This window comes from Amblyomma mixtum, chromosome 3 (genome assembly GCF_055824585.1).
Source record: "Amblyomma mixtum isolate Tamu chromosome 3, ASM5582458v1, whole genome shotgun sequence".
Lineage (NCBI taxonomy): Eukaryota > Metazoa > Arthropoda > Arachnida > Ixodida > Ixodidae > Amblyomma > Amblyomma mixtum.
In genome coordinates this window covers 134,039,958-134,061,567 of record NC_143014.1, presented here as the reverse complement: position 1 = coordinate 134,061,567, position 21,610 = coordinate 134,039,958, and the positions used below count along the sequence as shown (strand labels likewise).

General features: G+C 50.2%; 1 protein-coding gene across 1 annotated transcript in view; it reads right to left on the bottom strand.

The window, feature by feature from the left end:
* ko (Stork-head domain-containing protein knockout) overlaps positions 1-21,610 on the bottom strand; it is a 371,967-nt gene that overhangs the window by 57,435 nt on the left and 292,922 nt on the right. Inside the window, exon 4 of the mRNA XM_089581223.1 lies at positions 16,262-16,476. Within this exon, the coding sequence (XP_089437349.1) occupies positions 16,262-16,476 (215 nt within the window). The remainder of the gene's footprint in view (positions 1-16,261; positions 16,477-21,610) is intronic.

The following is a 21,610-nucleotide window of genomic DNA, read 5'->3' as shown; positions in this document are numbered from 1 at the left end:
CACCGAGATATGCGAGAGAGATACATTTCCTTTCCGCAAAAATCAATTTACCGTCGAGCAAGGCGTAGAGCCAAATGGGCAATGGCGTTCTGTGGACTCCCTGGCAGCGTAGCAAGACGCTGTTGCGTTGCACTCTTAGAGGCGAAGCCTAACATCTTAACCACACATCAGTGACACAAGCAGCAACACTGCGCTTAAAGGGACTATGAAACAAATTTATTGATATTATGTAAAGATAGGCAATCCATCACTCGTCACTCCAGCGCAAGAATTTTTGAGCTAGCATCAATAACAACGAAGTTATAGGCGATTAAAAATCACCCTCCACCTCTCCCCCCTCAACTCGTACGCGCGGGGCACCATAAAAAAATAAAGAAAACAGCTCCGGGACTGGGCTCCGCCCATGAAAACGTCATTCGCTGACGTTCGGTTTACAACTTCCGGTTGTCGCACTCGCGAGGAGCAGCGTGCGTCGGCAGCGTCTCTCCGGTCTCGGCGCTTTCTTGGATTGCGGCGCGCGTCGGGTTTCTTTGCTAGTTGGCAGAATGGACCCGGACCTGTTCCCGGCTCACATAATGTTTTATTTTTTTGTGCGCTGGTTCGGCCGTCACACCGATGCTGCCAAGTCTTGGTGTGAAACACCGTGCATATACTGAGCCTAGCTCTCGAATGATGTTGGACACCCGGCTGCGGGATCGCAAAATCGCGCCGCCTGACTTAGAACACAAGGAACATACGGTATTACGGTCGTAAAACGGACGGGAGAGTCAAAGAAGGTCGGGACCGAGTCTGCATGTCGAAGCAGCAGCCGAATGTGAACAGCAGCAGTACGTAGCCGTCAAGCCAAGGCCCTCCGCGACAGCTAACGCTTCGAATTCGTCCTGTGCCCTAAGTAAATGCGGCACCTTTTTTTAAGTTCTCGTAGATAAGATTGTCTTCCATCGCAGATCATATCGTGTAAACGTCCATACCGATCGCTGTAAGCTGGAAACTCACCTTCCCGGCGGGAAGAAACAGTGTCGGCAGCGACTTCGGTCGAAGCTTCAGGTGCTTGACATTCATGCCTGACTATCGAACGAGCGCTGGATTATAGTAGTAAGCGTCAGGTGCGAAGTGTCGACCGCAAACGCGGAGTCTTCGGCGTGCGTGCGACGCTGGCAGTCCGATGCGCTCCATCCAGGCTGCTCGCTCACGCACGTCTCTAGGAGTAACATGCCTGAGTTCAACACCTCGCGCAGTCACTGGGTTTGCAGCCGACGACACAGCAAGGCGTATTCAACTTGGGCGGTCGAAAAAGGCACTGCTAGTGGCTCCCGAACTCGCGACAGAAAGAGGCGGCAGAGGTAAATTAAAACCATATGCGCGAAGGCAATGCCCTCGCTCGCGCTTGCCCCAGGGGGTCGCGCGGCAGCTCGAGCAGACGATTTTCACCGCTACCGGAAGTGTGCCCGTGACGTCGAAGCTGCCGCGGCTCTAGCGAATGACAGCGTGTGGTGGCCTGCCGACGTCATGGGACTAGTGACGTCTATCTTCCCGGTTTTGGTTTCAGAATTGCTCCCTACGAAGACACCAAGCGGCCCGCGAATTTTGAAAAACACGGTTTTTAAAAATTCATAATAAATTGCCGGCTGAGTTCCGAAGACTCATACTTGGTGTCAATGCTTCTGAGCATCACTTCTAACATTTACAAGCGGCTTTTAATTCTTTTCATGGTCCCTTTAAGGCTTTCGCCTCACCGCACTTTAGGTCAACAAAGTGCACCCTTGAATTTTTTTCGCATTTCCATCTTTCGCCCTCAAACAATCATTTTTTGTCAAATCGCTTCCAAAGTCAGAGTTTTAATACGAATTATGATTCACCCAATAAGTATGCAGCACACTCAAGAACAAACCAAATTTCATTTTCGCATTGCTAACGTATGTGCTCTCGACAACATTGCGCGGCGCAGGACCCCATATTTATTTCTATTTCAATATCCTGTATTCGTACCGAGTGTGTATATCCGCCCTACCCCTATCCTTCCTTACTATCTCTCTCCCCCTGTCTTTCCCTCTGGCTGGCAACATCTGTTCCCTCCATTCTTTTATTTTTCTTTGCAATAAATAGCCACTAACAACAACATAAATGACGCTGTTCTAATAGCAACGAACTAAGTTAACAGACCAGGCAATCGTCGCCACTCCGACAACGTGCATTCCATGAGAGCATATAACGTGAATTAAGCGCATCAGATTACTGGTGCCGTATTCTATAAGTTGTCCATTTCCCCTTGTCCATTTCGCGCCCGTCTGCTCCTCTGTCATTGGCCACTCAGATATTCCCACGGCTTTCAAGCGTCTGTAAGAAGCGACCCGTCCATTATTGAGAAGGCTACCGGACCTCACCAGCATAAATAACAAACAGCTGTTACGGAGAAATGAATGTGTAGTAGTACGACAGAACATGGCGGCCGTACACGTTCCCGCGTTTTTTAGTCCGAGATGAGCATTCAAATCCTTACATCTGTCGAAAAGGCCTGGGGGCAGTGGGTTGTTGCACATTTTGAAAAGATGACAGAAGCCAACAGCCACAGAAACCAAGGGGCACAGGGGATTTTTTTAAAGTTATTTATTCTGTGGTGTTGATCAATTTAGAATAATACTGAATATGTTATCGTTTAAAGATAACTGATTAGAAAAGCAGAAGAAAAAACAACCACCTGCCGCCGGTGGGATCCGAACCCACGACCTCCGAATTACGCGTCCGGTGCTCTACCTCTGAGCTACGGCGACGGCTGTCAATTCTTCTGCTTTCGGGGGTATTTATGTTTACAAGTAACCTAACCTTGAGAGTGTTCATCAGCGCCACCCACGTTCATAAGCGGCGGACGTAGAACGTCCTGAGTTACCGCAGGTGTGACGTAGAACGTCATCGAACGGAGAGGGTGGAAGCTGCGTGAGAACCCTCTTATGCTTCCTAAGGCGTCAAGGCTGCCAGAATCGAGGCCCTCGCTAAGCAATTAAGCAAACAAGGGAAGGGGATGAGGGGCTCGTTATAAATATGACAGAAGCCAACAGCCACAGAAACCAAGGGGCACAGGGGATTTTTTTTAAGTTATTTATTTTGTGGTGTTGATCAATTTAGAATAATACTGAATATGTTATCGTTTAAAGATAACTGATTAGAAAAGCAGAAGAAAAAACAACCACCTGCCGCCGGTGGGATCCAAACCCACGACCTCCGAATTACGCGTCCGGTGCTCTACCTCTGAGCTACGGCGACGGCTGTCAATTCTTCTGCTTTCGGGGGTATTGGGTTCGGATCCCATCGGCGGCAGGTGGTTGTTTTTTCTTCTGCTTTTCTAATCAGTTATCTTTAAACGATAACATATTCAGTATTATTCTAAATTGATCAACACCACAAAATAAATAACTTAAAAAAAATCCCCTGTGCCCCTTGGTTTCTGTGGCTGTTGGCTTCTGTCATATTTATAACGAGCCCCTCATCCCCTTCCCTTGTTTGCTTAATTGCTTAGCGAGGGCCTCGATTCTGGCAGCCTTGACGCCTTAGGAAGCATAAGAGGGTTCTCACGCAGCTTCCACCCTCTCCGTTCGATGACGCTCTACGTCACACCTGCGGTAACTCAGGACGTTCTACGTCCGCCGCTTATGAACGTGGGTGGCGCTGATGAACACTCTCAAGGTTAGGTTACTTGTAAACATAAATACCCCCGAAAGCAGAAGAATTGACAGCCGTCGCCGGTGCTCAGAGGTAGAGCACCGGACACGTAATTCGGAGGTCGTGGGTTCGGATCCCACCGGCGGCAGGTGGTTGTGTTTTCTTCTGCTTTTCTAATCAGTTATCTTTAAACGATAACATATTCAGTATTTTCTAAATTGATCAAAACCAAAAAATAAATAACTTAAAAAAATCCCCTGTGCCCCTTGGTTTCTGTGGCTGTTGGCTTCTGTCATATTTTGAAAAGATGACCTGTTAGAGATGACAAAAACGGCAGGGGAGGGGGAGCGAGTAAGGACACTCGACGCGCACACAAATTAGTGAGAATAAACAACGCATATATTGCAGTTACAACTCAATTCTTGTTCGCCCACTTCAATAGGGCTCGCACATTTCCACGCATGTCCGCTCGTCACGATCGCGAGCTACACACAACGCGCACCACACACACGCGAACTGCGCTTCCCGCCGTCAACGCTGATGAGTCGACGCGCCGTACTCGCGAAAAACAAGCATCATAAACACAAACGGCATCCAGACGGCGCCGGGAAGAGAGGAAAGAGGATAGGCAGGCGATGCGGTAGGCACTCAGGACCTACCGGCGTACCGAGCCAGATTCACGTGAGCGCCACTTGAGTCGAGGAGACGACTGCCGCCGTCTGGGCGGGAGTAGGCGCCGATGTGGAATTGCGTCGTACGGTCGCTTACAGACCCCACCATATTCCCTAGAGTCCCCTCTCTTCGTTAGAGCAAATCGTCTTTCAAAATACTGCGCAACTCGACTTCACAACAGCCGGAACGGCAAGCCGAAACCAATACGGGACTGCCTGTGCTTGGGTGGTGATGGGTCCCAAACGCACAGACATCATCAGCAAAACCCTCGTACGCGCGGTGCATATGCTACATATACTAACGACCACAATCGATGACTTCGTTCACAACATGGCTAGAATTACCGAAAATAAAGCCCGAAATACGTTGCTGAACAAGCGAGAATAAAACTGCAGAGGTAATGTTTGCGGCGCAGCAAATGCAGCGCTGCCCGCGTGAATAGGTTCAACTGAGGAGATAAAGCGGTCAATATTAAAATCGATTTGCATGGAACCAAAACGCCGGACGGCTGCGCATTTTCACGATTTAGTGCGAGAAACGAGAACCCTATATATGAGAAGAGTTTCTGTGAAAATGCGCGAATCTAGAAAAACTTGCGCAGTTGTCCTTTATGCTATGGCCCACATATAGCGGATGCATACGTGTGCCCACAAAAGTTTTCGCAACATGAAAATTACAGACAAAGCTTAACTGCTTAACAACCAAAGCATGCAGCCATCAACCGAACGCTGAGGAGACACTTCCCTTAGCAACCCGAAAGCCCTGAATACCTCGCCGCCCATCTATACGGAGCGGGAAAATTCGGCTTCTGCGTGGTTACGGTGTTCCAAAGGCTTCTGTGGCACATGGAAATACTGGAACATCTTAAGGACGAGCCTGAAGTATGATAAGTTATACGTTGCAACCGAAACTTTCGAGGTGCTGCAAAGAGAAGTTTGGCCATTTTTTACATCTCCGCACTCCCACAAATGACACAAGTGGGCGTCTTTACGCCCGGCTGTGCGCGGCGAGAACCGCTGTCACTCGCACCAAGTTGCATGCAAGCACGCCATCACTTGTATTTCCGCCGCCTGAGATTCTGCAGAGACCTCTGAAGCGCAGATATACGTACTGGCTGGCGATCGAGAGCCCGAGCCCTGCAAAACACGCATCTCACCCTGCAAACACTCGTCCGTAATGTGTGGCAATCCGTAAGAAATGCTAGCTCTTCTTTACCAGCAAACAGAGCAAATAGGATGTTCATAAATAAATTTTGTAGGCTCTACCTCACAGCCATGGCAAAAGGCATGCTAAATCTATTTGATTCATACGCTGGTACAGCGGCGATGACCAGGCCGGCGAGAATACCGATGCAAAGATGTGCTCCACCACATTGCGCGAGCGAACGACCGGAAAGCCGGAAGCGGGAACGATCCGCTTGCGGGTTAGGAACGACGTCGTTTTGGCAGTTTGGGGAAGTCTAGGCATGCGCCCAGCCCGCAGCTTTGTCTTCACACTAAAGTTCGCGTACAGGGATTTTAATTTAGAGCCCCGCGGGATCGAGGTTAGCGCGAATCGAACGCCCCCTCAGCCGTTGCTACACGCGAGCAACGATGCGCCGCGCACTCAACTTCGACTTCAGAGCACGACCCGCCGCAAGGAAACCTGAACGTTCATGAAGCGGACTTTGGCACAAGTCAGAAAATAACAAGTGCCTCCCTCATGTTTGCATGGAAACAGCCAGCAGTAATTTTGCGGTCCGCAAGCTGCAACCCGACGACGTGTTCCAATCGGTATACAACCGAAATACACGCTGTTTGTCATGCGAGTAGCAACACAAATATTTTATTGCTGGCGCACTCGAAATCCGCGCACCGGACGATAATCGCCTCATTCCGGGCAGTGCATGAGTAAACATGGGTAAAGCAGTGGTTAAAGCTACGCCACCGGGAGACCCTGTGCAGTCACGTCAATTTGAATTTTGCCCAGCTACGACCAACAGTAGACGAAAACACGCCGTCATTACCCGTGGTACCGAACTTACGAGACAATTTTGTGATACGTCGGGCATTGAAAAACGCTGATTGGATCTGTCCGACGAACCCGGGGGAAAAAAATGTACCGGGTCCATCCTGCGTGCCTTCAGCTACAGAAACAACTTCCCTTAGGCCCTTTACTTTCGGCAAGGGCTGTAGAGCCGTAGAGTTTTTTATACGCGTTGATTTTCACAGTAAGAATGGCCGCGTCATGAGTTTTATCTTTGTTCTTCAGACTGAGAGCCACGGACTGCAATAGTAACTGCGCAGAAGAAGTGAGTGAAGTAATAAGGCTGTTAATAAGCACGCATGCGAACGCAGCATTGAAACACCCTTGCCCGATGTCTCACTGCGCCTCGGAGCTATGAGAGATGCGCGCTAACGGAAAAAAAAGAAATTACAGGTTCTTGTTTTGCTCAGCCGGCCGAGAAATCTTTGAAGGGGTTTTGTTCTTTCAACAGCGTAATTAGGTACGTTCTTTGGCAACTTTGGCTTTTGCCACATTGGAGAATAATACACGTTACGACAACCTTACAGAAATGATAATAATAGTAATAATAATTCATGGATGTTTGCATGCCCACGTCACGCTCTGGGCTGTGAAGATTGACGCTCTTGAGCGCTACAAACGAAATTCCGCTGCATGGGGTTCTCTAACGCCGATCATAATCTCAGTACATAGACAGGTTTTCAATAAAATTCCCAATATTGATTAGTACGCTGCAGTCGGACATAATTAGTTAACAACTACATTTTGAATAATTAGCCCCTCAACGCAGACATCAGCGAGAACCTGCCCCCTCCCAAAGCACACGCGCGCCCACACACACACACACACACACACACACACACACACACACACACACACACACACACACACACACACACACACACACACACACACACACACACACACACACACACACACACACACACACGCACACGCACACGCACACACACACGCGCGCGCGCGCATGGCGCATTCTTTTAAATGAAGAAACTTTCTGCTACATTCTTTTTAGTTTCAGGCGTATATACCTCAGGGAAACGCTTTCAGAGTTGTGGTACTTCGCACTGCTTTTTGTTTTCCGTTCCAGAAGGTTAGGTTTGCTTGAAGAAAAACCCTCATTCCCGCTGTCACTCAAAACAGAAAGAAAAAGAAATTAACTTCTGTTAAGCAGACACAGTTGTCAAAAACTGTCACGAACGTATGAGCCCCACTATCCATTGCGCCATGCGTCATTAAGCTGCCCGCCAATTTTGCCGTAGCCCAGGCCGCATGCTTGCAAAACGGGCAAACCATAAGCGTCCTGCAGCAGTGCTAGGTTGTTCTGATGAACGAAAGTTAACCGCGGTGGAATGACGGAGTGATTGAGAATCGTTCCACGTTAGCCCAGTAATCTTGCATGCCATCTGTTTAGTACCCGAATAGAAGTCGACTGCCTACGTGAGCGTGTCTCAGCAAAGGGTGAATCACCAATAGACTACGCTGGCTAATTGTTACCGCCCACCCATCTTTGCAAGAAAAGAACTTGTTTAAGCGACATGGGTGTAATGAGGGTTCCGAAATGACGTATTTCAGCAATATTCTTATACATTTTGCCCCACGCTAACGATTGCTGGAAAAAGTATGTCTCTACATAAGCGCGCGTGTCATATTGTTTTTTCTTTTATTTTTTTCACCATTGGCTGAAGTTGACAACGTTCCATTTGTCAGCGCTCTCAGTTAAGACATTGTCATCCATGCAGTCTGTACTACAATTTAATCAATCCAGCCCCCTGAGCCAGTGGGAGTGGAATTCAACCTTCCTCGTCATGCCTTCGATCACGGACCATGGCGATCGCTTCTTCTAATTCAAGAAACGAGCACATCACCGTACGACATCTTTCGAAGTGCGCTATCGATCTGCAAGGGCGCGTCAACTTTATTCTTTTTTTCCTTCACCGCGTCATCATCGCGCGGATGAAGGAAAGAAGCAAAACCTTTGGAAGCCGCACAGGGGATAACATTCATTAAACTGCTTGAAGCGAGGGTTCGAGGAGCGGCGTCTCTTCGAAGCCCTCCCGAACGACTTCGTGCCGCGCATAGAACACACCTCGCTCGCGTACACACGGGTTGCCCCTCGGTCACTCTCTCGACACCCGTATAGCACACGGCGGCGGCTCTTTAAGACGCAGTCATGGCGATCCGTGTATATACGTATAAGCGCACTTGGATAGAGCGCGCGATATCGAAAAAAGATTTCGACTGGAGGCTTGTCGCTACATTAAGAGCGCCACGATCGAATGAGGTTATCTCCCGAGCGGTCCTGTATACCCCTGCGCGACCCTACCGTTCACCCCTCTCCATCTCCTGCTCTTCGTCCGCTCCAACTGAAATATGAGACGCGAGCACTGATCGGCATCGCGGCTGGCTGCCGCGTAATTGAAACAAGTCACGGAGGCAGCGCCGGGCGGATCCGTTCTCGCCGAGGAGTGATGCAAAATGGCCGGCAGGCCCAATGGCGCGTATATACACCACACTTTGCTTTCTTCTTTTTTTTTAGTGCCCCTCTTCTTCTCTTCCATTGAAGTGCTTCTCTTTTCGCTTGTTTTATTTTCTATAGGTGAGCTGTCAAACTTAATCCTCCGAGCGCTCCGAGTTTTCGCGGCGGCCCGCAGAAAGCGAAGATACTTTGGACGTGCGGGCTGCCTGACGCGGCAGCCGACGGAGGGCTTTCTTTTTCCTCCTTCCTCGAATAAGAAAGGTGCGGCCCAATAGTTCATTTATATATTTTTTCTTCTTGCCCATAATGCCCCGAGATGGCGCTTATAGCGAAGAGGCCACGCGTTGGGGCATGTGTACGGCATGAATATCGCACCCTACACGCCGAAAGATCTGCTGTGATTTTGGTTCTAAATGGTCGCCGTATACCGACTGCTTCCGTCCCTACTGAGTTACATCGCGGGAGAGACAAATGTAAAGATGCTCTCTAACAGAAAGGAAAAAAAAAAAAAGCATGAGCACCTTCCAGTTTTATTTGCGGGTTCGAACATTGTAGAACAAAAAACACCGCGAAATCGTGCGTGAAACGGGCGAGAATAGAAGCAATACCATAGCGTATACTTGTTGCGGCAGAAACCAGAAACAAACAGATTACGCAGCAGACTAAACCGAAAAAACCGCAAAAGCACAGGACAGTGGAAGGAGATGAAACAATGCGGTGCAAACAACAGTTAATCGTGTCTCCTTTTGCCGTCCGCAGTTTTTGCAGTTCTTCAGGTCTATCATGCCTTACCTGCGGCCAGACCCTCCTGAATAATGCAGCATGCAGCCATTACCATTTAATTGGCGGCGAATTTATGTGAAACAACACGGATTCAGCCTTTACATAGCATTCTGAGCGTGTCTTTCCCAAGTAACGAAAAGAAGCTCTGGCAATCCTTTACGATCACAGCATGAAATATTTCTAGCAGTAAACAAAAATAAACACCTTCTAGAATGCAGCGTAAGAAGAGAAGGCGCGACTTGAAACACGACGCACGTCTGCCTATTATGAGCGGACAGCGTCCTTTGTTCCTTCCCATTCTGCAGCATGATCTCGCTGAAACTATAGACTGTTATTTAGGCGCCCGGCCTTTCGCCTCTGAACTACGAACAGGTTCCGTGAAATCCTGAGAGATGGCGCACCCGACCTCGCGGAAAATTCCAGCAAAAATAAAGGACTGGCTAGCTTTCATGCGCCCAATGCCTATGCGACGAACTTCACAAGTTGCGTCCCACGGCAACTTCAGATTTCCTTAGTGGGTAGCCCTCTAAACCTCGAAAAAGCTGTCCTGCTTTGGCTTGCAGGACAGCAAACGAAAAGCAAACGAAAGCTTTGGAGGCTTTCTCGTTTTTTTGTGGACAGAAACACAAGCCAGTGCAATCAGGCGTCGCAAATTGGTATTTTTTTTTAAAGGCCAAATACGTCTACAGCCTTCCAAAAGCACTTAAAACGTCGAGCCTGAGTGCAGCCCTCAGGAATGAGCAGTGCACATTAGCCGAAGAAGTTCCTAGAGGAAGAATATCTTACAGTGTTTCCGCCAAAAAAAAAAAAAAAAAAGCCACGCCATCAACAACAATGTGGGAGGAGATTGTTAAATAAAACAAAAGCAATTTTCCTAACTAAACCACAAGCAATTGGATAAGGCGAATTCTCACCTTTCTGCCTTCGGCAGCAGTTTGACAGCGTATATGGACGGCTTTTTAACACCGACAGTAACATTTCATTTTAAACAAACAACATTGGCTTTTTTGATAAAGGCGCCTGCAATGTGAGTAAAACTGGAAATTTTGTCCAATGTCGCTCAAACCAATAGTTTTGTCGAGACATCCGGCCTCGCACTATCGGCTCCAGCCCTTTGCTTTCACGTTTCTATACTGGCGGACAGCACTGACCTCGGGAGTTATAGTATTTCATTTATTTTTCAAGCTTCCATGGCCCCGTTCACCCGTAACACGTGGTGCGAAGATTTGCAGAATGACCACGGTAAACGGGCACTGCACTTTTTCTTTTGTTACTGTGGACAACGCCAAAGAGCGATAATTTGGTGGGACGCGTCGAAAAATACGTCAGTATTGATGACCTTCTCAAGCGGCCAAAATTTCCGGCGCAGTTGTGGTCCAGCACAGGTCGTTCTTTTCTCTTTTATCTTTCCTCACTGTTTGGAGCGTTCTGAAAGCGCTATATAGGAGATCTCCAACGCTGCTGCTGCGCGCTTTTATGCGTATGCGAAGTAAACGCAGTCAAAGAAAAAAGTCTGGTTAGCCGAGACTGGCAGCAACTAAGGCAGTTGCTCAGGGCCCCTGACAAGATTGAAAGCTAGGCTGCTTTTTAAAGCAGGCGTTGTCGCCATCTGTCCATCGTGCAGGCGATCATCACGTCGCAGAAACAAGGCCAACGTCAGGGATTTATTCCGAAATAAAGCGCTTACCTAACGGCCCAGAAACTCCAGTACTTTGCACAGGACATTCCCCTGCAGTGTTTGCATGCATCTCCTACTCAGTGAAATGCGTCAGTTTACGAGCGGCCGCCAGAGCACCGCCAAAGAGGAAGAAGAGGCCAGGATCGCAAAACGGATAACGCGAGCAACGACGGGAGGCTGCGCGGTGGCGCGACTTGCGAAGACCGCCGCCGATAGCAACTGCAGCTCTCTCTTTCCCGCAGATGCGGAGAGTGTTCTGTGTTGAAAGCCGCGCAGCCGCGCACGTGAAGTAAACACCGCGTAAGCGGTCGCTGTCTCCCACGGTGGTATAGTGCGCGAGCGCCCTTCCTGCATCGGGCGCCCACTGGCTCCAGGCAGGAATTGGCAGCGCGATAGCGCCCCGCGAAGCGTTCGACGCGGATGCAGCTGTGCCGCTGACAGCTGCCCATTTCCCGCCAGAGCCCAAACCAGCGCCTTTCCTCGTCTCGCAAAGCGCTCGAAGCTCGCTGGCCTCAATCACGCTGTTGTGCACAGGCGCCGGCTACCGCGGCGTAGGATAAACACGCGCGCACCCACTGCATGTATCAGCGGCGGAGGAAGCCGCTGGTGGTGCACGCCTGATCCAATTTGGCCGCCTTTTTTAGGAGAGCGCGCCCTCGAACCTCGAGTCGTGCCTCGCCGCCATCGGGTTTCAAACGTCTTAATAGGCGCACGGCGAAGCCTAACCCTCGAAGCTGAAGCAGCGCTGAACCCGGCGCGACACTCGAGATCGGGCCGGGGATTTCGGGGCGGCGCTAATGGCCGCGCAGCGCCGCCGAAGCGATCGTTTCGTCGCCGCGCAAGAAACCGCACGGGATGGCTCACAATTACGCCGGCTAATGACTACACGAGAAAATGAATGAATGCAGGAAAGACAAAGCCTGCAGCGCAGCAGCGCGGAGGCTGCTGGCGGTGCGAATCAAGGGGCCTCAATTAGCCGCCCGCCCGCGCGTGCTCGTGTGTGTTTATATACGCCCGTCGGGAAAGGTCAAGGTCAACGAGGGACGCCGGCTTTGCCCGTTTGCTGCCCCACGTCCATGCACGACTTGGAACAATGGCCGACTCGGCTTCCCTAGGTGCTTAATTAGCGGCGGCGGTCGAGGCATCGAGGAAACTGCCGCGGAGCGTCGCACTGCCGCGCTCGTCGGTGTACCAACGCTTATACCCTAAATGCGGCTCGTCGCGAAGTTCCCACTGGATGACTCCGGTCTCAGTTCTGCGTGACTGCCCGCGGAGACGTCGCGACGGCTACGCCGAGGGCAGTTTCCCATCACCGTGCAGCACCGCGCGCGAGCCACGCGCGCTGATCGCTGTGCGAATGTGGGCGCCACAAGGTAGCCCCCCCCCCCCCCCCCCTCTCTCTCTCCCCACACACACACTCAGCCGCCAGGTTATTAATTAAACCCGTCTATAGACTAAGGCACCCAGCCTGAAGAGCGCCTCCACGATAGCCTCATTTTGTGGAGGCTACGGAAGAAAGTTGCATTCAGTTGGGCCCTCTGCGGCCGGAGTACCAGCGATGTCAGTTAAATAAGCGCTGCCCCATCGGTTCAATGGACATTAAATCGGTCTACAGGGCAATCTATACGCTCCCGAGAAATATGCATGAATCTGAACAAACTTAGGGTATAAAGGTTAGAATTGAAAGTGCTACTAAGAAATCGGATGCTTCAAAAATGATTTGTCGAATGAAGAGAACAGACAACATGTGCCTGTCGGACGCTGCTAACGCATCTTGGACAAGCTCCTTAGATGAGTACAGTCTCTCATCGAGAAAAAAAAAAGAAGAAAAATTACTTATTAATGAAAATAACTTACCCACTAAGAAAAAATAAGATACTAATTTATTTAGAATAAGCAAACATGTCCACTTGTAGTGTGTACCGAACACCGTCACATTAATTCTGAAAAGTTATTCTGAAAAAAATTTTCTACGCCCTGATCGTTCAAAGCGTACAACTCTGAATAGCCAGCAGATTGTGGACATTCTTTTAGGCGTCACAACAAAGCATCGAACGGTGGACACACGTACCAGCTTCTCTGATCACCAAGCGCGCCATGTTCCTACCAGGCTCTCATGGCACTGAACCATCGAATTTGACGATCTGCGAATCTGAGAAAAACACTATATCGCTGGTCGAAAATTTTCAGAAATTATTTTGGCACAAATAAACTTTCTGAATCTAACAGCGTATGTAGCATCTCATGTCGTAAAGCAGTGTCTATCTTCAATAATCGCTTCACTGCGATGTAAAGAAAATTGCTTTTCCTTACGTAACGTGGCCTCTAAGATTACTGCGCTGGCTCCATTCTCACACACGGCATTGTTTGCTTCTCAAGCTATTTGGGAGCTCCAGCAAAACGCAATGTCAAAGCCCGCTGTCGTCACATATGTACGGGGCTGAACCATGATATGTGGCGAAGGCGCTGCTTTGCGAGGTCTATACGCGGGCATACGGCAAGAGTAGCTGACAATGAGAACTGCTGTCTCGACATACTTTGCTTCAAGTGCCGAGCAGAAATGTGTTATCAACGAAGCTTTGCTGATTCGAATAAGGATCAGTTCCGCCATGAGTAGCAGAATGACCAGAGGGGAAGTGGGTGTAAGCAGGAGTTGTATGTCTTTCAGAGAAGCTAACCCCTTTTGAAAAGGCATAGAATGCCGGCTGCGTTCCAAGGCACGCTGAGAGGAATCACAGGATTCAGTGTTGGCTACACCCAGACGTTATGGTCGCTGTAGTCGTGCAGTTGAGACTGCGCACTGCATCCGCGAAGTGACCCAGCAATTTTCGAAGAGTCAGAAAGCCTAGGAACGCTATACAGTTCGTGCCCTTGACAATGTGTGCGTGTCTGCCGCAGTGCTGCGTTATACGTCTTCGTGCGAGAAGGTTTGAACGCGGCTGTAAGAAGGAGTGCGGCGGGAGCAATTCTGCACGGCACGTCCATGGGGGCCGCGGGAGCTGGGGCGATGGCGAGCGCAGGCGCGCGCTGCTTTCGGCGAAAAATGCCCCGGCATTGTACTACACGCGACCTCTGAGGGTCAACTAGCAATTTACTTCGCACGCGTGTGAACGCAACAGACGCTGCACTCTCGCAACAGCCGCGCCGTGGCCAGCAATGCGCCTTTGTTTTTCTTTAGCACGTTTCTCAGCTTCTTTCCTTTGTTTCAGAAGCGGTACGGTTTGGGCTTGTTGGTTTGACATGATATGGACGAGAAAGCGCTCAAAAAGACGAGGGCGCGGAGAGAGAGAGAGAGAGAGAGAGGGAAAAAAAAAGAAACCCACAGCTCGCTTTTCGTGGCAGTCTTTTTTTGCGTTCTCATCTTTTCGACCCCCCCCCCCCCCCCCCGTTTTTTTAACCAGTATGATGTTATTTGTTTTACTATTTATTTAATAAAAGCGTGTTCCCTAACATCACTGCAAAAGCGAACAACGAAATGACTCGTTTGCAAAGCCCAGTGCTCTCAGAGTAGAAAAGATCGAAGGCGATCAAAATTTTCATTCGAACTGAACGCATTTTAAATGTTAACGTAGCTTCGTTCTCGGGACATAAATACAAAACTCAAGCGGCGACTCACGTCGAGAGATATGTGAGAGAGAAGGATACCATCCAATTAATGGAATACGATCGCCGCCGGAACATGTGAAGCAAATCAGGTGCTCTATAGAGTGTTAATTTAAATTAAAATGACTAGCAGTCGAAAAAAGCACGCAGCTCCCCATACGAGCGTAGTTACATGTTGCAAACAAATTTATTGACACTTCATAGCCTCGGCCCAGGGCGTGGTGGAATATTTCACGCGGCCATGCCACCGCTTATTCGAGTTTCCCGTCGAGCACGGAGCTGTGCGGATTGTGCGCGACAGCGCAGGCGAAGGGGAGGGGAACGGGGGAGGTCAGAGGCCCCTCCTCTCCTCCGTCGACCTGGCCGGGGCACGGTGTCACTTTTGCTGAGGTGCGGACAACCTTGCCAGCTAATTTTAATTCCCGCTGCCGATTCCTTGCTGCTCATTAGTAGACAATTCCTACTCCTTATAGTTACATCACGTTGGGCTAACTAAGAGGATTAGAACTTTTTTCCTGAGTTGATTCCGGGGGGAACCTTTGTTAACTGCGTAAAATGCTACCGCGCAGTAGAAAAAGAAGGTAGAACGCTGGTAGTGCTGTTTTATACCTGCCGCGGGTGCCGCACTTCAAAACCTCAGTTTGTAAACAGTCTCAACTGTATATGCTGCGGCATTGAAGTTACGAACAAGAGAATTCAAACGCCAATTCATGCGGGCCGTTTGTATCGGTGATTTTCTCCTAACTAAAGTGCTGCTTAACGCCGTACGTCTTGTACCACGTCATTTTTCTCCTTTCGTTTCGATTCTTCTCAATCTTGCGGGCAGCTACTGTCATTTTGGTGCTCTTACACCCCGTTCCTTTTGCGAAACAAAAACGCTGTCGGAATAACTTCCACCGAAAAACAGGGTAGGACGGACAGAGTATATGATGACAATAGAGCTGCAACGTCAGCGATTTTTTGTCATCTCTCTCCCTGCCAGTTCTGCCTTTCGCGCTGTTCTTTCCACAAGAGCAACCGTGGACCGTCTCGCACCACTTGTCTTGGGGTGCGCTATTGTTGGTGTAACTGCAGAACGAGAGACGGCGCAAGTTCGGGCGCATTGCGTAGGGGCCAGAGACAGCGACGAAGACAAGCTGTCGGCGCGTACTCTCCCTTCAGTCAGCCGCGGTCGCCAGTACCACGTGCGGAAACCGGCAGCCTAGAGTAATGCAGTCAGCCATGTTACTCCAAGATGCTGGAAACCGCAGTGCATCGTGACAGACGGTGGTCGGGTACTGCGCGCCATGCATATTTCCCGATAACGTGTGTACGGACCGGGGTCTCGCCGGACAGCGCGCGTGGAGCGCAGTAGTGCGGTGATTTACCTTGAGCAGGGCAGCGTAGGGGTGTGTGTCCGGCTGCGCGGTGGCGCTGGTCTGCGTGGCGCGCGAGTGGAAGCGCGCGTAGTCCGGGTCGCTCCACTCCAGTGGCGGGAACTGCGCCGAGAAGCTGGACAGCTGCTTCTTGCACTCGCCCGAGGAACGTTTCTCGGAGCGGCTGCGCCGGAACCAGCGGCTGAACATGGATGACTTGCCGTCGCCTGCGCGCAGGACAAAGGGGCGGAACAAAGAAATGAGTCAGTGCGCGTACACCCGGCGTCATAAGTTTGTGGAACGTGAATTTGGCGAAGAAGTTTGATTTCTTGAGATCCAGAGAACACTGTTTGACATTTAACGGTGCGCTGCAAATCAGACACCGTGCAAATGATCCGTGCAAAGAAGATACGCCGTTGGCGTCAAATGAAGCGCGCGAGCAGGATAACTGAAACACGAGCACAAAAGCACAAAAATATTCGCTGTTGGAGGGCAAACACACTGGCGAAGTCAATTATCAGTTACAAAGGGCGGTATTCGTGGCATTAAATCTAAGTTAACGGCTCCAGTATTCACCTGCCTCAAATGAGGTTTTCTCATTTTGTTGATCGCGTTTCAGTCGACACTGATAGTAAATGTGCTGCTGAATTTATACGCCAGCCAATCATTATTAGTGGTTTATTGAAAACAAAATAAAACCGGAAGGAAATGACGTTGCTAGTCGCGGCATCTGCTATCGATGCTTCAAGCACCTGAGCTGCGCCTAGCGGAAATAAAAGGGACAGGCAAGTCTGCAAATGCGCTCACAGGGCGCAACTACGCGCTCACGCGTTTACGTGGAGACACGTAATGAAGACCGTACCCCTCGCTACTTATATCCTGGCATAGCTGAGCTAAGCAACTGCCAATTCTTGTTTTAGGTGGTTTCATCGACTCTAGTGTAAGATGAAGCCATTTGCAGCGTTTGACGCTATAGACTTCAATCTGCGCACACGTATCAACTACAAACGCTGTACGGTGCAACTTCAGGATGCCTTTATTCGAAATTCAGCGATGGCGTAAAATCTTGATTTCACAGGTGCAGAAACATGCGTAATGTGAGTATACGAGCTTTCGGTAACAAAAACAGAAACGGAAACTGACCCACTACAGCACCAGAGTGCATGGAATGACTTAACCAGGACAGCAGCTTGGGCATGTTGGTTAGTCATTTTGATGGAATGACTTACGCGAATGACCGGTGCAGTGCGATTTGACCTGAGGCAAAGGTAACTGCTTCCCTAATTTTCTCCACGGCTGTGCATCATCCACCTATATTAAAGGCTTCCATCGAACATATCAAGCTGTCACCAACTTCCCTCCAGAAGGACGTTTTTGTGCAAGCACTCTTAACCTTTTTGCAGTTAATCCTTACTAGCTTAGACGACTTGTGCGGCACAAAGCTGAAGAGCAAATTAAGACGCGTCGATCGCCCGCTATTTCACAAGCGATACCTGGATGACAAGGTGTCAGGGCGGCCGCTGCGACTCGTTTTGTGCTTTCTGCATGGAACGGTCCGACGATCCAAATCCGCGCGCCTGCCAAAGACCCTAATACTTTGGGCACACACCGTACCCGTGGCCGCTGAAATGGAGGTGCCGGCTCTTGTCTCACGAGGAAAGGGGCGATCTGGAAGCCGACTCGCAGCCACGAAGGACGAAGCAGTAATAAGTAAAGAAATAAATCCGGGACCTGATTCGTGTCTGTTTGCGTAACCCAGCTTTCGCTCGGGCATTAAGTTGCGATTAGCGACCCCGCGCCCCAATATCTCTACCTGCCCACCGTTGCGTGACGAAAAATGCAGTTCGGCACGCATTCGTCAGCCAAGGGAGACCAGAATAACGGCTGAAGGAGCAGCGCTTGTCCACCGGAGCGCATCTTCTTTGCGACAAACTGAATGAAAAAAAGCGAGACCATTTTTTTTCTTCTCGCCTTTTCTCGAAGCTGGTATACCTATACCGTACGCTGTTTCGACAAAAGGGAAGCGATGACTTCGGAATCGGCACTTTGTCAAGGCATTCGAGTTAAGCGTTGGCGAGCGCTATGCGAGATTCTAAGCGACATTCCTCGAGGAATGTCACAGATAGCGCGAGCGCATCGTCCCTCACGCGTGCGCCACTCGAAGCAACGACTCGACAGCCTTTGTTTATTATTATTATTATTCCTATCATACTCATCCTGGTATTTACAGGTATGACACGTAACACCTCCAGAACACCTGGCGCAACCGCGCCTCATTTGAATGTGCCCAACAGACATTGAAAATAGCACATGCCGACTCGTTTGTGCTTTGTCCGCTGTAATAATTTTCCGTAGTGAAACGTTCTTCGCGAAGAATATCTCCCTGCAAGCAAATTTTCTCGGGGATTCAGACAGTGAGTGACGTACGGACAGAAAGAGCGCTGCGGTTGCGTTAGTCTTGCATGGTTGAGTGCCGGGACAGGAAATGCGCACCACACACGTTGCGCTCAGCGCACGGTTACAACTGTGCCCTTAGCGCATGTAAATGTGTGCGTGTGTGTGCGTGTGTGTGTGTGTGTGTTGAAAAATCTCGCATACGGCTACTAAGCACAACTGCGCGAATTTGATCCTAACAGCATGCAGCGGCCGTATTTTGATGGAGGCGAAACGCACAAATGACCGCGTAAAGAAATTGCAGTGCACGCTAAATAGCCCCCGAGTGATCGCAGTGTAAGCAAAGACCAGCCAGGCGTGTTCCTTCGGTACGTAAAAAAAAAAAAAAAAATCATGATTAATCGTTGAGCTCTTTACGGCAGTGCATCTGCAACTGGCTTGTGACATTCTGCCTAGGTTGCTTTGCCTCTGGCACCGCCCGTAGCACCTTTCTCTTTGGTCATAGTTGACCCTGCTTCTTTCCTTTCCTATTAAACAGTAGCCGAGGTAAAAGAAAAAAAAAACGCGATATTAAGTGACTCTGTGAGCAGGTTTCTACTTTCCCACCACCTTTTTACCACCGGTCTTTCTGTATTTCATATGTACACTTGGCCAGTTCTTTAAAAGTATCACGCAAGCATCGACCAAGAGACCGCACAGCGCTATGCGACACAGCGGAGCGGCGGAATTAGCTGCAAACGGCAAGAATTTTGTGCGCAGACTTCGCCCGTTTCGCCTCCTCGCTTCGCCATACCCCGCTTTACAGGCATTTAATCGGTGCTCGATTAATACTGTTAGACAACTGGCCGGGTGTACTTTTGTGATGAATTACAAGAACCAACTTTTGATTCCGGTAGCATAGCGTACGAACACTACGTATAACATGTGAGAGGAAAATGACGATAATGGCAACATGGCGTGGTCTGCTATTGTGCATTTGTTTATACTACTTCTTTTTCGCACTTTTCGCAACCCTTTGCTATAAATGTGCTGCCCCTCTTACCAGTGCGCGCTCGGTAACACGACTCTCCGTTTTTCAGCGACCTGGAGCAAGTCAAGCTAGCTCTAAAGAGCGTCGCACGCTGCTCTGTAACGTGGGTGGTGCTTCGCAGTTGAGCACCACTGCGCACCAACTTGCCACTGCTCCTCGAGCTCCAACGCGGGTTCTTACGCAGTAATTAGACGAGGGCAATAATGAGGCGGCTAGCCGGTTACGAACGCGTGACACATAAGCCGTGGAGAGAACGCGACTCGCCATTTCGAAACTGTCCGTGAAGACCACTCGTCAAACGACCGGTAAAACAAGCAATGACCACTTCGCTCGGCAACAATAGGGGGGGGGGCCGAAGAAAGGGCGACGTCGGCTTCGTTTGCATAACCCACCTTTTCAGCATATCGGGCCCAAGTGCCGCGCCGCAGTCGGCGGGCTTCAGTTAAGACAGCAAAGCGCGTCCAATGGGCTTGTCATCGCCCAGTCTCCGGCACGCACGCACACTATATGCGCGGTCGCACGCATCACCGAACGAACGAGCGAGGACAAGATCGGTCCGGTTCTCAAGACGCGCCCGCGACGCGTGCGAATTCGGTCACGCCGCTGCGGGGCGGAGGCGCTGGGAACAGCTGGGCGCGCTTCCCGGCGATAATTGGCGGTTGCGGAGGGGCTTCGCTTTTGTTAACGCGCCTGTACGATCACGGCGACCGTCGCACGATACGCCACGAAAACACGTGACGAGGAACAGGCGCCGCGTGTGCCTCCTCGGTGTATACTCAAGTGACTGTGGCATGCGGCTGTCGTAGCAGGCAAACCTGAGTATGTATACTTGGAGCCGAGCCTGACCTGGCATATCCAAGAGCTACGGAAGGAAATGACCCAAGGCAGTTTAAAGCGCGCGGCATCCTCTGGCATTCAGCACGGTGACTCTACCGCAGCCTATGGGCACTGAGAGACCGTGACACCGAGGCTGAAGCACAAAGGTGAACCGATAACTCGGGAGCAAATGCCGCTTACAGCGCCAAGGCCAGAACCGTATACCTGGTAGAGAGCGAAACGAAATTGGCAGAAAAGCATTGCCCCGCGAAAGCTGTCTAAACGCCCCTTTGCAGCGTTCGCCATGCCTCGGATGGTAACGACTGCGAGTCACTGGTGAGCTTTTTTAGAGCGCAGCTCTTTGGCGCCCGTTCCTGCGTTCCGCGGCGTCGCCGTTGTCCCTCGTAACCAGCTCCGCAGCCGGGGCAGCGAGCTGCTCTAGCTGCGCGCGCTCCAGGCGCCATTTCTCCCGCACGCCCAAGCCGAAACGCATAGCCGTCGCTGTTCGCCACTGCGTGTCCAGAGGTGCGTGCTGCCGAAGCAGAAGCTTACCGTCGCCACCGTCGAATTCTTTGCCTCAATCTATCGAAAAGCTGAAACAGCTGATGAGCTGCGCTATAATTTCGCATTGGGAAGTAACGTAATCGTCGGCAATTTATTTTTTTGTTTTTTACTGGGGTTCACTGAAAGGCAAGCACGTAATTGACCAACATTTTGATGGAAAGGTGTCTGCGGAGTGCAGAACGCCACGCACGCCATTCCATTGCACAAAGCCTTCAGCAAATAAACGCGCTCACGTATAAGCCTCCTTGCGAGGTTAGTTTATGTACTTGATACTGTTCTTTTTTGTTCTGCGCGACCACCTGTCGTTGCATGCGATAAGCAAAGCCGGGCATTTCACAGGCGGCCTTCCTCCTGTCAAGATGACGCACCTTGAATCAGTTAATTGTGTTTTGACACGGTTGGATCATTTACCTAGCTGGAGAAAAGGTGTGCTAGCTTGAGAAACACTATACTGACCACTCAACCTGAATGTGCCGACATGACACTCGCTGTGCGGGTAGGGGAATCCGCGTTTGTGTGCTTAACTTAATTCTCTAACGAACCAGTATTACGTGAGG